Genomic DNA, 15,794 nt, shown 5'->3' on the forward strand with positions numbered 1-15,794 from the left:
AGGTTTAAAGTTTATTCTCAACGTTGGAATAAGATCACAAAGAAAGGATGATGGGAAAACTCCAGAACAGCTCCTAAAAGACCGAAAAGTGTGATATTTTAATTTTTTTTTTATTTTCTTCTACTCCTTCCCTCTCTAATTTTCTACCACGACTCTTCTGTCTCTGTCTCTCCTCTCACCCTCTCCATCTTGCGGTGGAGCTCCCTCATGCTGCCGTCCCACTCCTGTCGCTCCCGGTCGAAGCGGTCCAGGAGCTCGGTCCTCTCGCGGCCCCACCTCCTCTCGCCGTGCTGCAGCTTCCAGCGGAGGTCCAGCGACGTGTTGTGGCTCTCGGACAGCAGACGCCGGTTCTCCTCGCGCTCCTGCTTCTGGGCCCACTCGGGGTCTCCGCCGGGCTCCCCTTCGCCTCCCTGCGCCTCGGCTCGCGCCGTCCCGTGTGCCTCCTCCTCCAGCTGTAAGACACAGGAATGATAGTTGGGCTCAGTCCTTTACGCTGTGTGAAATATTACAAAGGGAAGTAGAATAAATACCAGAGAAGAAGAGGAGGAGGAACGTTTCCTGTTAAATGTTAAAAATGTATAGATCTATATTTCATTTGCCTTTATTATATTGGTGTGAAGGCAAAGCGTATATACAACCAAAGCTAATTGGCATAATGATGAAAGGATGTGATTTCTTTTGTAATTTCAGTGAAACATTGCTTAATGTTACAGACATAAAATGAGCCTCAACCAATTTTATTTTATCAGAATTTTGTTGTTGTTGTCTCCCCCTCCTACAGTTCAATATGTTTTTAAAGTTTAAAAGTGATGAAAGACACGGTTCCACAAAGTTTTGAACAAGTACACAAACAATCTTTTTCCCTTTTTTCTTCATTTTCTTTGTTGAAATCTTAATGTTGATTTTTTTTTTTTTTTTTTTGTATCCGTATTTCTGTGTTTGGGTTCAATAAAAATGAAAACAGAAGTGTAGCCAAGTGCTCAACCGTCACAAAATAATGAATCAGTGTCAAAGCAGACGGGAGAAATGACTAAGACAAATCTGGAGAAGAAAAATAAAACGCTTGTTTGATCAAAATGTTTGAAAGAGACAACGATTAAATGGCTCACTGATCAGTGTCATTTTACTGAATGTCACAGATGCAATCGTTCATTAAAAATAAGCCAGCAGTGTCTCTGATATCATAAGTTTAGGATGAATGAACGAATGACCGATTTTATTTACAAAATGTTCATGTTCACAAAGTGACTTTGGGTCTGGTAATACCGTGCTAAAATTTTTGCAGCACGTTTCAGAAGAGTACAAAAAAACCCCCGAGATATCTTTTTTTTTTATTGGTGAATAGTTGGAATTTTACCGTTTTAAGTTTTTACACTGAGCTAGTTATCAAACACATTTGCTGCACAGATACCAGTCGTCTTCTAGACTAACGCAAGAAAGTGATTAAATGTATTTCTAAAAATGTTCAAACTTTTTCCTTAACGACCTTTAATCTCCTTTCGGGAAAAAAAAAAAAGGGGGAAACTGGATGTTAAGTGGAAATTTCAAACCAAGCCAAACAAACGAGAAGGTATCACAGTGCGCCGGAGGCTGTTTTGCAACCGACAGAGACGGACAGTTAAAACTTGATTGAGGGCTGCTTTTCTGAATTTGTATTTCAAACCGCACGCTGGCGGGAGGGCGTGAACCGAGCATTCAGACGTTCCGCAGAAATCTTCAAAGCTGCGGAGCAACGAGAGGGGAGACACTTTCTCTTCTCTGCAGCACAGAGCTTTGTAATCCTCAGACAGGCTTTGATTTCACAACACAATGGCACAAACCGGAGTCTGCGGGGACTGAAGCGGAGTGAGGAGTGAGGAGCGAGTCAAGTCCGTCATCTAAAGCCAGCTTACAGAACTCTTTCACACATGTTTGTCCTGTGTACGTTTTTATCGGGTTTTTAAGAGGTCTAATTAAACACTAAAGAGGATAACATGTACATTAACGGCTGCTGAGTGAAAGCTGGGAGTCGAGATCCGAGGCTTTCAAAAATATAGACAGTAATTTAGGAGGGAGCCGGTGACCAACCGGAGCATGAAACATGAGGCAGCCTGAGCTAAACGACATTAATATCCGGTAATAGTGACCTGAAATATAATCACTACTTATGTCCACATATAGATACTCAGGTGAGGGTAATTTTCAATTCTGCTCTGCTCCACTGGGCTGAATAATATTCATGAATAAAAATCACAAATCTAAAGTTTTAATCAGGACGAAGCACTGCGGAGCAAGTAAAGAACTCAACATGGTGTTATCGGAGGAAACTAAGTACATTAGTTCTCACTGCAGCCCTCTGCGACCTCTGCTCCGTGGGAGGATTGAACCTTGTTGGAGCTTTACAGATTAAAAGCACGAGAGTTAAAAAAGATAATCTTCCTCCTCTAACTCAGACCTCTTAATTGGTTCCCAAAGTAGTTTCCTTTTTTTTATCAGATGAAGCTGAGAAGAGACGTTGCCGGGTTCAAATTTGATCTCCAAACACAGAAAGGACATTGATTGTAAGTTGAGTTTTTTTTCTACATTTGTCGGCTGCCTGTCTTGATCACAGCAGACAATTAAGCACAAAAGACTCATTAAAACAACTTTAATTCACTATCGCTCCTTCCCACACTGTTGTAGCTTTACAAATGTTTCCTCTCAATGCAGACTTTGGTAATGATCATTCTGTGTGAAATTCAAAAACAAACCAAAAGTCAAGTGCAAGGTAGACTTGGGGTTTCATTTCGCCTACTGTCAGTATAATAAGGATCCTCACAAGTGGCAAGCAGCTGCAATGTCACTTATTGGTTTGCGAACTGACCTTTTACAGCCTTGAGTCTGGAATTTTGATTTTTTTTTTTTGGAGCCACAAGTGACCATATACGGACAAACTCGGGAGGAGCGATGGGTGGATCTGACTGAGAACTCAAGAAGTAATGTTAAAAAAAACCTGACTGCATCCCTGGCATGTCAAATCAAACCAGGCACACCCACAATTAGCACATGGCTCTCTATGAAGCATTATATTTAATTATTAATTTTCAGAAGGACTACCAGAACACTGACCAGAAGCAGTGAATTTAGCGAATGAAATCATAATGACTTGTGGTAAAAGTGTATTGAAATGTATTTTTCACGAGAAAAGTTGATGATTTTTTAATGGATGTTTATTGGGGCCAAATGTTTTTGGAGCCAGACCCTAGTAGCCCTCAGTGGTATTGCACATTATGACCCTTCTGCATTGGCTTCTCGTTTCATACCAGAAAACTACAGCTATTTTTATATGCAATGGTTCATCATAACAAATACTGTTTACCTGCAATGAAATTCATTTAACTTTACCCACTTTTTAAATTTAAACCTGCAATAACTTATAGTTCTGGCCATCAGAGACAAGCCTTGAACACAATATTAACATATAATCACTATTTGAGCAAAAAAAAAACCAGTTATGCAACAGCATTATTGTTCACTTGGAGCCACCGGGCAAATAATAGTCCAATAATCCCTCTTTTACCTCCATTTTTGGTCTCCACCAACTCCTCAAGGGACATAGCTGGCTCATTAGCTGCTAAATGCTCCACTATGTTGGCCAGCTGGTGCGAAGCAGCTTGAGTACAGGAGGTTTAAAAGTTTCCGGCTGCTTTAAAGCCACTAAGTGTAACATAAATATAGTCCGCTTTGATGGCTACATGACTACAAGTCAAAAAGACTGCTGCAGTTGGCAACGGACTCAGGTAACCCCCCCCCCACTCCCAATAAATCCAGCCTCATTCACTCAGGTATAAGGGCTGGAAGCAACACATAAACACTGTTCCAGTTTTCACAGGGATGTCTCATTTTTCCACAAACATAACTTGTGTCATTAGAATAATTTAAAAGACATGTTATACCTTAAGAGTTGTTTCCATTAGTGAATAAATAAGCTGTGATTCTTCACCTTTAAAACCTGCTGAGGTAATCTTCAGACAGACAACACTGCTGCTGCTTTGGCACAGAGCAGCCGTGCTACCACAGAGGCTTCTGGGAAAAGAAGCAGCATCAAATCTGGCACAACTTTCGCTGCAACGTCATCCTTCAAGTGCAAATTCCTGGTAGATTAATTAGTAAAAAAGGGTCGTTTTACCGCTTCACAATTGAAGATTAAACAATTGCTTTACAGAGTTGTAAAATCACATTTAACAGGTTTTTGGTGTCTGATTAGCCTTCAAACTCTTTGATCTTCTACTCAAACAGGCATTTCTGTACTCAGATTTTATTCAGTTCATTTAATTTGTTTTTAACGGTGTGCTGTTTTTGGTATGATTATATTAAAAATATAATTTTTCTGTCCATTTTTGTGTCCCCCAATGTTGTAAATACTATTTTAGAGGCCACAAAACGACTATCAGTTTTCATGTAACCATATCAGTGGAGTGAGAGGTAGTTTGTTCCCAATCTACGATGTATTTACACTCCCATTAGAAACATTAGACAGCGCTTCTTCACTTCAGTAAGAAATGCTCAGAGGCACATCAAACAATGAGGCACAATGCTGAATTAATTAGTTTCCACAATGACAGAACATATCTGTTATTCGGTGGCAAGCAAGTGATTCTTCATTATTTTCTTGGATGCTGTTCTTCCTTTTTAAAATTTCATTGTTGAGGTGATTATGAATTGATTTCTGTCCATTGTTTGTCAGATGTGACGGGGATTAAGACACTATTTAGGGCTGTTATTCATATAATAGCTGCACTTTCAAAACGTCATCTAAAATGACAGGTCTAAAAACAAGAAGATTTGTTTTCCGACTTGTTACCGTTTTGCCCCGAGTGGGATTTCACCCCTGAAAGAGGCAACATGTTTACTGTCGTCTTCCCTGCTTACTGAAAGTCCCACTTGTTTTTCTGCGCCAGATTGTGTCCTGTCCCTTTAAAGGTGGGCGCTGAGACGCCATCTGTACCTGGGCGACCTGGCACTTCATCTCTGCCCACTTGACCTCCCAGGCGGCTTTATCATCGGCGTAGGACTGCTGCAGTTGGCATCGCCGCGTCTCCTCCTCCCGCAGCTCCTCTCGAAACTCCTCCAGCAGCGTCCGCAGGGCCTGCAGCACCCGCCGGTTCTCAGCAAACTGCACACAGAAGGAATCGGACAAAACAATCAGCAAAAAAACCACCAAAAAAAACCACACATACACACACACACACGGAGAAAATGCGATTCAGTTCAACAAGTTTGTTCCTTATCTCGAGAACTGTGATGGGCTTGGCTTTCGTTTTGATCTGCCCGTGTCCTTTGCTTCTCTTTAAAGCACTTCGGGATGAACCTGCTTTGTAAGTGCTTTATAAACCAATTTTACTTGAACGTCTTCATCCCGTTTCCCATCTTGTCTATTGCTCTGCTGTGTTATCGTTGTCCCCCTCACGACCTCTACCTGGAAAGAACTGAAATATGCACACAGAGCTGGGTGTAAATATGAGCTTGAACTCATTACATCATTCATGTTTGATCATTTTAAATTTCTTTGGAACTTTAGAGTCATGCGGTTATTAAAGCTGCAAGAAAAACGTCTATCTTTTCTGGGATCTGGATTTGGATTCGTGAGGTTTAAGACTACATGAGCAGTGAGGCCCGGTCGAGCAGGCAACAGCAGGGTTTTCCAGGAGCTGGCTGCTGCTCAACAGAGGTGCGTGCCGAACTGTTCGCCTCCGGTGGTCCTGCTGTGGAGCGTGTGAAGGTCTTGGAAGAAAGCAGTGAGGCACAGAAGAAGTCTGTGATCACCTCGAGATGTCACCGCAGGACGACCGGCCCTCAGCCGAGAACACGACATGAGCTCAGGTGCTAAAAGGCCAGAGCACGTCGGGCTAGTTTTTAGTATATAATAGAAACATGTGCAACTCGATTGGATTTTTTTTTTTTTTGTTCACGAAGGCATACGCCACCACGAAGATTTTAAAACACCCTGCAAAGATGGAGACTCCCTTTTGAAAGGAATATAAGTAGTGGGCCTTCCAGCTTGACACCATTAATGTAGCTTGGTAGCTACTTAGCATACAAGCGAAATAATATTATTTAAAAGGTAATGTAGAGTTTTCTTGTGAGAAAAGGTACGTTTATATCCTGCGTTTCTCACCAAAACCCTTTCCGCAGCCTAACAAACGTGTTGAATGTCTTTCCTTGCTCCTGAAGCATTTAAAAAGCAATGTTTTTGAATATTTTGAAACCTGCATTGTTTACCTCCATAATTCTTCTTCAGTGTAAAATCTTTGTATATCAGGTAACAGCAGGGATTGTGCACATGAATGGCATTCAAAAAAACACCAGCTCTAGTTTAGAGGCCACAGTGGTAGTATAATAAAACCTGACATGCATGATGTGGGATTTGGAAAGAAACCCGAGTACACGGAGGATCCCACCCATGTTTCAGAGGAAACACTGAAACGCCCTGGTCTGACTCAAACTCCATTTCCACGGCAACTCGTAAATATTTCAAAGAGTGCTGTGATGTCAGCGGGGAAGGTTCCCTCCAGCAAAAGTGATGAAAATTCACACCCGCTGTGAGAAACACATCTCATCTGTATTGACACTACTTATACATACTTAATCACCTCAGCAGTATCATCCATCGGCAGTATCAGACGGCATTAATCAGGATTTCTCCCTCAACAATGTGGCATCCTGCCTGAACTCTTTCCAACTCTTCACTGCAAACTCTGAACAACCTCTTTACAGCTTATTATATTATTTTCTCTTAAAACGTATCACCTGCACTGGCTTTGCTCTGTTGTAGTAGCTGTGTGTACAAATGCTTACTAAAGCAAGTCTGTATTTTCTGCTTTTATGTTTAAAGCTGAAGGCACGTTTTTTCAAACTAGAAAACAGCTCCCAGAGTACAGTAACGATGTCAGATCACGGTACAAACCAGGTTTATGATGTTGGGGGAAAAATCAAAACAAAAGACAAAGTAGAGCACTTAAGGCTGCTTAATAATGCATCCCACCCAAAATGCTTACATACTTCCTTGACTTTAATCGAGGAGGTGAAGTGGTCGACTGAGGCTCTGAAAGCAGGTCTCAATACACAATATGTCCGGATAAAATCCCCAGAAAATGCAGCTCCCGAGTCTCTTTGTTTTTTGTTTGAACAAGAAGCCGAAAACTGGGTGTACTGAAAATAATTACTGCCTCCAACCAGTTATGTGGGTCAAAACTCTCATCTGCATACAGTGCCAACCACCTCCAGTGAATCGCTGCCAAATATTCAGTTGTGCACAATGAAAAAAAAAATGGGGTAAAAAAAAAAAAAAAGGGTTGCAGCGGTAAGTGTCCAAACTCACTTAGTACACCAGTTCACGAGACAAAACATAACTTCCTTTTGTAACCATAGTATACAAGTTTTCCTTTTGCTATTATTAAAGTGTCTTTTCAATGTAGTTGTGATTCTATGCCATTTCTTTTTTTTTTTTTATTGATTTGTCGTTTCTGGAAACTGTTTGGAAAAGGTCGAGCACTTTTAAAAACTCACTTGGCAGACGACGACGATGAGTCATCTAGCATCGGTTCATTGCGACAAATCAGGTCAACAAACCAAATGATGACGTAGGAGAACGCTGACGGACAAGCTGCAGTCTCAGGATAGATATTTCTCTTTCAAACCAGTGACCAGGGTCGGACCAGGGTTGTTTAACCAGAGTTCAACCCGACAACACGACTTAATCTCTGTGTCACCGAGTGGTCACCGACAGTGACATCATCTATTGGTTTGTGAACTGCTTGTCTTGAGTTAAATTTGCATCCTGTATCATTCAACAATGAATCTCAACCTCGTTAGCTACTTAAAGAAAAATATTTCAAAATTATGATTGACTGAGTCCGCTGTTTTGAAGATTTACATGTTAAATATTACTGGTCCTGGGATGTCTGAGGCTCCACCAACACCAGGATTAAAATTTAGAAACTCTACTTTTTTCAACCACAAATCACAGAATTTATAGGTTTTTTTAATTATGTTAAATGTGAGCGAGCCAAAGACTGGGGAAGGAGGTGTAAAACTAAATCCTTGGACCTCCTGGCAATTATGCCACATTTTAAATTTAAGGATTAATTTATGATTTAGAAACTGGTAGCAAAGAAATGAGGCATCTGCTTCTGAAAACCTCTTAAAAATGTGAAGAAGGTGCGGACTGGATTATCCCACAGATCTGGAAATGATCAGTGTTGCTTTTGTGTTTCTTTTTGTAATATTTTATGCAACATTAAAAAAAAAAAAGAATGTATAATTTAATTAACACAATGTAAATGAACCGTTTTAAAGTACAAAAAAAATCCGTACATTTTTAATTGTTGTAAAGTTATATGCAGATTTTCAAGTACAAGTTTCAGGTTCACAGAAATCCGCCTGAAAGTTTCTAAATCCCCACACACCTGATCAATTCAAATCTATTTTTACATTTGCAACTAAAAGTTTTATGTAGCTCAATTAAATTTAAGTCATTTAAAAGCCAGTAAAGGAGCTGTAAATGTTGCAGTACCTGTCTCTGATGCTGCAGGTGTCGGTCAGGTGACAGCAGAGGGATGATGTATCCGGCGTCGGGGACGTCCCCCGGAGCCGGTGGTAAACACAGTCTGTCATCTTGCTCCGACTCCCCCTCCGCCTGCTCCATTATCACTCCCAGCTCTGGGAAGCCCTCCAACTTGTCAAACTTGAACAGATGAAACAGCCATGAAAATCCATGTTTTAATTCATGCACTCATTTTCTTTTTTTTCTTTTCTGTACCAACACTTTCTGTTTCAGGCTCACAGTCACTGAGCCTTTCCCAGCAGTGCATCTGTGAGTCCATAAGGAAGGACATTAAAACGCCACTGTTCACTATTCTCATTTTATTTTCCTATTTCTAAATGTGGGACATGGAAAAAAGGTTCTGTTGGGATTCAAGGTCGAGTCAGAGAAGTGCGGTAAACCTCCAGCGCGGCACAAGCTGGCCTCTCACTGCTGCACCATCTGTATGCATAAACCAGCTCTCACGGTAGAATGCTGCATAAATAAAACTGATGAGTCAGCATAGAGAAATTCAATTCAGCTGAATCTACAGTTGAGATATATATTACAAATATTTATCTCATGATAAAATAAAATCTACAGTGTAAATAAATGTTTTATATTTTGTTATATATTGTGCTACAGGTATCAGGTATTATGTTTATGGCAACCACAAACGTAGTTTTCCTTATTAACGGAAGGAACCTGGTGAACAATGTGACAGTGAATACAGAAACTAAATCTCCGTCAGCAGACAATTCTAACAAGAAGAGTTCCCAGCTGCTCAGTGATCTGTGGGGAATTCAGTAATTGTTTATTATTGGAAGAAAACAAAACTGGAAAAAACACAACGCGCACAAATTCTGAGTTTAATCAACCGGAGGCCTGAGAAGATGAGAAGAATAAATGGAACATCGACAGCTGAATCGACAAGCCAGACAGCAAATGGAGTCGTTCAATCAGGCGGGCGACCAATTAACCGTCCGTCCGGCAGGTAGCCGAGTCCACGAGGGACGAACACACCTGCTCAAAGTGGAACAGGACTGCGGTGACTCAAGATGAGTCACTTGTTTGTTTCCATTTTCATTATTTCATCCTTAATGATCAACTCAAACCACAAATTGCCGCAGCTCACTGGTGGTTCAAAGGCTAATGTATGTGGCGTATCTTCAACTTTCATGTTTTTAAGGCTCATAATTCAGATACTGGGTGTTATTCTGGCATTTTGATTCATAGTCAACACAACCATAATTCTCACTGGGTAATGAGACTATTGGCAAGACCCGAGAAAGATAAAAGATTTTTTTTTTCTCTGTTGGTGAAGTTCTGATGTTCGTTCTCTCTCTGATCTTCAAATTCATACATCATCACATCTGGCCAATCTTCTGTTTGCTCATTGTCTCGAGAAAGATGAGCCAAAAACGTTAAGAACAACACACAGATGAAGTGAATAATATTATCTCTTAACGACACGGCACGTTAAAGAGAGAGAGATGCTGTATTATTAGTTAGATGAGCTCCATGAGGTGTAAAAACCTGAACAACTTTCACAAGGAACAAATCCATTCATCGAAATAAATAGCTTGAAGTATCTCTGAAATGTTGATGCTTCTTGTCGGCAGGAGTTCCTAGCAACAAACCGTGAACTGGAGAAGCTCCATGTGCACCTTACAAGACTTAATGGATCTGCTGCTGACGTATTAGTGCCACAGGACACCTTCAGAGGTCTGAGGTCTGCAGGTCGGAGTTGATTTGGCAGCACATGAAGGTCTAACAGTATATTAGGCAGTGAGTGATCGTAACACTTTGGCTCATTCGTGTGTATATCTCATGTCCTCGTGGACTAATATAGAAATGCTTCTCGAATGATTCTTGTTTCTAAAGTCTTTCTCTGTTGACACCGATGCTTATAAATAATACTATTTTTCATCAACAGCGCTCTCCTTACGGAAATGCTTGTTTTAATTGTTGCGACGTGATTAAAAAGTTACATTTATTCATGCGATGTGACAATATTTTCAGGATCATGTTGCTTTTTAAGTGGTTTTAAGAAAACACCTGTAAGTTCTTCTTTATTTAAAGCTTGTATTCTCTGTCTCGGTATCTGTTCGAGTTTTATAATTGTGTAGAAAGATATCTGATATAAACCAATAACAAAAGTACAATAATTGTAATATGGCCTTTGACATTTAGAAACAAAATTCCAGTGTCTAATCACTATTTCGACATAAAAATCTGAGTATAAGCCAGCTCTGAAGATATTAGTCTCATCTTTCCTACGATACAAAAACTGAAATTAAAAACCTGCAGTATGTCAATAATGACGCGGTAAACACGCCTCTACGACAGACATGTCGGACTCACCTCTGGGTGCGTCGCCTCGTCTCCGCCGTCGTCCTTGCTGCCGAGCCTCCAGTGCATGAGGATCCACCTGAGCTTCATGTAGAAGATGACGGTGTTGCGTCTGAAGAGGCGGACCTCCTGTTGCAGCGTGGCCCTCTCCTGAACCCAGGGCACGTCGTGACTCTGAAGGCCCTGCAGCTCCAGACCTTCACGTTGGGCCTCCAGACGCAGACGCTCGTCCTCCTGCTGCAGAAAAAAAAAGAAAAAAAGATTCACGCAGTCAAAAAAAAAAAAAAAAAAAAAAGGTTTAATTCAAAACTATAATATTGTATTGATCTATTTGCGGCTTGGCTTACAGTAAGTGTGATGTATCAAGTCATTTTTACCTGAATTTTGGATATTCTGCCCCACACAATTTTTGAGTAGGTTTATTGGTTTTATCTATCATAGTTTTAAAAATCAACATTTTTACAAGTTTTTTTGTTTTTTTTATCCAAAAAGGTCAGAAAATTTAAAACAATTTCCACTAGAATATAAAATAGCCAAAGCTGAGATATTCCATGTTCAAAAGTATTTAGTTTAATGAGATATAACGGAGAAAATAATGAAAATATTCACATTAAAAGCACAAACCAGGATCTTTTTCTCATTTTAGATTTAAAAAAAAATGACTTAATCAACCTACTTTTTCAGCTCTAAATGATACTGAATGACAGACAGCTTCGATTTTAAACATCTACTCACGCTCTCATGTTTTTTTACTTTTTAATTTTGATTAGAGGGATTTTGAAAGATCACGTTTACTTCGGTGAAGTCAAGTGGGCATGTTGCAATTACAAAAAAGGGGGTATTTAAGACATTGCAGTTGTCAGATTGAAGACAGCATCACGTCAATCTTCGTCGAAAACTAAATACAGGTAAGAAAGTTCAAACTGAAACTGTCTTCCTTAATTATGTGAAAACTTTAGCAAAGACAGCAGAGCAGCTGAAGTGTGACACAGCTGCTCTTGTTCTCGTGTTCACCATCTGAAAGTGTTCAAACTACGTCACTGTACCTGAGGCAGAGAGACGACGGGCTCTCGTTCCCCCGCCACCGCTCTCATCCTTCGATCGTGATCCAGACGAAACTGGATGTCAGAAGCAGGCGCGTCCCGGAGCTGAACCCACAACAGCACAGCACACAGTTACTCAACCAGCTCCTTGAATAAGCTCACATTCATATCTCAGGATCATTCTGCTTTTTCAAAGCTACATTTGGAAGTCAAACAGGGATTCGTGGGCGAGATTATTCCATTTGATAATATTTGTTCTTTTGGATTTCCACTGCAAAACAAAACAAAACAAAAATCACTGCAGAGAGCAAAAAACAAAACAAAAAAACCTCAAATGAGATCTGAGTTTCACACAAGTAAGAAATATTACAGCTTCTTCTGCACCAACTCGAGAAATGATTATAATTTAATGCTGCACAGTTCAGACTGGGGATCATTTATTTATTTAAGAAGCATCAAACCTCAAAGATCAAATGTTGAACTAATTCATTAACTCATCAGCTACCTTTTCTGAATCACCAAAAAGTTGCTTTAACAGGATTGTGAAGGGAAACCGTGACGCTGTCCCTTTATAAATGCAGTATGAATGGAGCTCCCCTACTTCGATCACCAAAATAAATCTTTGTAAACAAAATGTTCTCTTGTCTTAAATGCACTTAAAGAAAAGTAATACTGAAATCGTATCTGCCAAATAGAGCAGCTGCAACAGGAGCTGTGAGGTTTGTTTTACTACAGGTGGAAGAGAGAATAAATGCTCTTAGGGAAATGAGATGCTCATGTTTATGGTTTTGGATGTAATGATCGGCTTTCAGTCTTTAAATTGTTTTTTTTAAGACCGCCCCTGTTTCTCCTTCTAAAAAAATACCCTAAAAGTGCAGACTCGGACAATTTGGAAATTGCAGGAGTTGATAATGCGATTTCTTTTCCGTCTCCTGTGCCGGGACTTTACTGTATACCATCCAACAGTAAGTTGAGCTGCTCAGTGTGTGCTGACCCTGGATCAACCTCCCTGTCAGCCCAATGTCAAATGCAAATCACCCGGGCTGACGGTGCAGCGCTAATCCTGCCACATCCAGAGCTGTTTTCCCCGTTCGTTCACTTCACCTCGCAGATTACGCAGCGGCAGAAAAGCACAGGGGCAAAAAAAAGAAATCCACACGGATGTGCTATAACTGTAACTGTAATAGTTATGTGTCACATCGGCGCTGCCAGTACTCTGCATTACATAACAGCGGGCAATTTCTCTATGAACACAAGCATGAGGCAGCGATTATGAATCACAGCGATTACACGGCCGGTTTATTAAACAGCCGAGTCACTGAAGGATTTAACAGATCTGAGATGATGTGCGCTGGTGGCACTCGCCTCTCTGATTTTTCTCATTGTGCGTGCGTGTGTGTGTGTGTGTGTGTGTGTGTGTGTGTGTAAAGTGTATTGTGACTCTTCTGCGTGAGCTATGTAAGCATTACATATGTTAAATTTGAGTCGAGTCATGAAAGTCCACCTGGTAGTGATGAACCGGTGCCAGAGGGCACCGCTGTGTGCCGACTCAGCTCTGATGCCGACTCAGCTCTGATGCGCTGAATGCACACATAGATCCGAACAAGTCACGTCAGTGTACCGGCGCTGCACACGGCTGCTGCTACTGCTGCTGCTGCTTCACGCCGTATTAATATGGCAAGAAAACTTCCCACCACCAGCAGATCTCAGGACAAAACATACGGCCGGGATATTTGGTGCGATGAAGGAGCTAAAATATTAGAGCTCCTTTTAACCTTTCAAGCGCAACTACTACTACTTGTTTTCTTCAAAGAAGCAAATCCATCACAAACGGATCCAGGGCCGTATGATACAACTTTAAAAAGGAAATGTTAAATCAAAAGGAGATAAAAAAAATAAAAAATAAAAAAAAAAAAGGAAAAAAAGGAGAAAAAAAAAGAAAGAAAATAAACAGTAGCTGTGAAAGTGGATTTTAGTGTGAAAGTAAAGTGAATGACGTGAAATCGTGTTCATCTCAAAAGTGACTGTGGCTGGAGTGTCACTAGACATGCTGGACTGAGTGAGCAGCCTTCTGATCAGAACAAACTTGATCTCCTGTAATTCAAAATTTAAAGTTACATATTTGTGTGGCAATGGGAGAAGTCATCTCGAGGCACCAACATCATTTTCCGACTTGAAATTTAAACATATATGTGCATGAGAAGTCGATTTATTTGAGACTTTTTTTTGTCTCCACATTTGACCTGTACCGGAAAAGTTGCTTCACGAGTGAGAAACTTTACTCAACTCCAAACCTCAACTCCAGATTACTGATTCATGTCTTTCAACTTCCTGACTGCATTAAAAAAAAAAAAAAAAGAATATTTATATTTTTTATGAGTTGGCATGCTCAGATCATTTCCAATGTGGAGGTTTTGGTTCAGATACTGCCACCGTGAAGCAAATGAGGTTTCACCTGGAGGAAATAGTTCCTTTTTCAGTGTCAAAATTCGAATTAGTTAAGTCCCAAAGAAAATCCTGGCTTCTTTTAAACCTTAACTAAAAACACAGTAAGTATACACATTTTCCCACTAGTGGGAAAAATATGTATGAGCAGATATCTTGAGAATTGGAATTGGTATCTGCAGAGAAAACGACTGGATTGATGCATTCAAATTCATCAATATGTCTCTGCGCTGTTTGCGAGTTGGTTTTCAGAGTGTTTATTCAATCGGCAGAGCTGTATTTAACAGCCGCTCACCCTGAGAGGTAAATGGTTTGTTGCTCTGCACAGAAGAAATCGACTGCATTTATGGTCTGAATCAGTCAGTTAGGGAGGAATTGTATGAAAAACAGTTTCCAGGTTAAAAAAAATAAATAAAATAAAATAAAAAGTCCAGATTTTATGCTTTAAAACTTGTCAGAAGGCCCGTTATCGTGGTGGAAGGGAGATGGAGGAGGCACTGACCTCTGCTCTTAAAGCCAGGGGCCTGTGGTACCTAGTGAGTCCTGTGGCTCCCCTGCTCTGGGCCTGGCCCCCACCCTGGCTCTGGCTCTGGGGCTCCACGCCTCGCTCCTGTCCTAGACGCCACTCCAGCTCATCCCTCTGACCGGACTGTGAGTGACGCGGGGCGGGGGAGGGAGGGGGGAGGGAAAGGAGGGAGGGGGAAGGGAGGGAAAGGGGGTTGTGGACGGTGGGTGTCGGGGATTTAGGAGGGGATGGGTGACAGGTGCAGGGTACAGGGGTGAAGGTGGTGGTGGTGGTGGTAGTTGGTGGCGGTGGGGGTCATATTGGGGAGGAGATGTGTGAGGTGGAATCGGGGACAAAAAAACAGACAGAAGACAACAAACAGGGTGAGGGAATAGGAAAGAAAGCGGGCGGGGGGAGGGGGAGTGGGGTGAGGATGGGGACAAAATTAAAAACATAAAATGGGTAAAGAATAAAAGCAGAGGGGGGGGAAATCAACTAACAAACTACACGGTGTGGAGAAGAACAAACGGACTAGAGTAGGAAGAAAAGCGCAAAGAGGAAGACCAACTTAAAGATGACGGCGTATGAGAGAGATGAGAAGAGAACGAGAATGAGGATGAACAAAATCATGGGCTGAAACATCTGGCGGGAACACAAAGAGGAACAAAGAGAGGGAGTCGGGGGGAGGGAAAAGAATGCAAAACACTTGTTATGAAGCGCATGCAATGAGGGATACATGAGTCCAAACCAACAGCTGAGAGATACCAAAACTGCAGAGCGAGAGCTAGCACGCCGAAGAGTTTCCAACACATGCCCGTGCACAGCCGTGTGTGTTGTAGAAGCAGTAAACTGAGGAAAAGTTGCATCTTAAGGCCTGTACGATGCACATCGTTTTCAGACAACACAG

The 15,794-nt window shown here is 41.2% G+C and overlaps 1 protein-coding gene across 11 annotated transcripts in view; it reads right to left on the reverse strand.

Annotated features, from left to right (window-relative positions):
* The window catches only part of LOC138203197 (microtubule cross-linking factor 1), a 75,760-nt gene that overhangs the window by 15,803 nt on the left and 44,163 nt on the right, over positions 1-15,794 (reverse strand). For all 11 annotated transcript variants that reach the window (XR_011178698.1, XR_011178701.1, XR_011178697.1 and 8 more), the window contains exons 6-11: positions 14,885-15,031; positions 11,941-12,042; positions 10,907-11,131; positions 8,534-8,704; positions 4,967-5,134; positions 180-452 (exon numbers count right to left, since the gene is read on the reverse strand). Coding sequence is in view for 4 of the 11 variants with exons in the window: in XM_069157920.1 (XP_069014021.1) it covers positions 180-452; positions 4,967-5,134; positions 8,534-8,704; positions 10,907-11,131; positions 11,941-12,042; positions 14,885-15,031 (1,086 nt within the window). In the remaining 7 variants the exon portion in view is untranslated. The remainder of the gene's footprint in view (positions 1-179; positions 453-4,966; positions 5,135-8,533; positions 8,705-10,906; positions 11,132-11,940; positions 12,043-14,884; positions 15,032-15,794) is intronic.

This window comes from Embiotoca jacksoni, unplaced genomic scaffold (assembly GCF_022577435.1).
Source record: "Embiotoca jacksoni isolate LCO1_2020_lvr unplaced genomic scaffold, fEmbJac1.0.p SCAF_22, whole genome shotgun sequence".
In the NCBI taxonomy this organism is placed as follows: Eukaryota; Metazoa; Chordata; class Actinopteri; family Embiotocidae; genus Embiotoca; species Embiotoca jacksoni.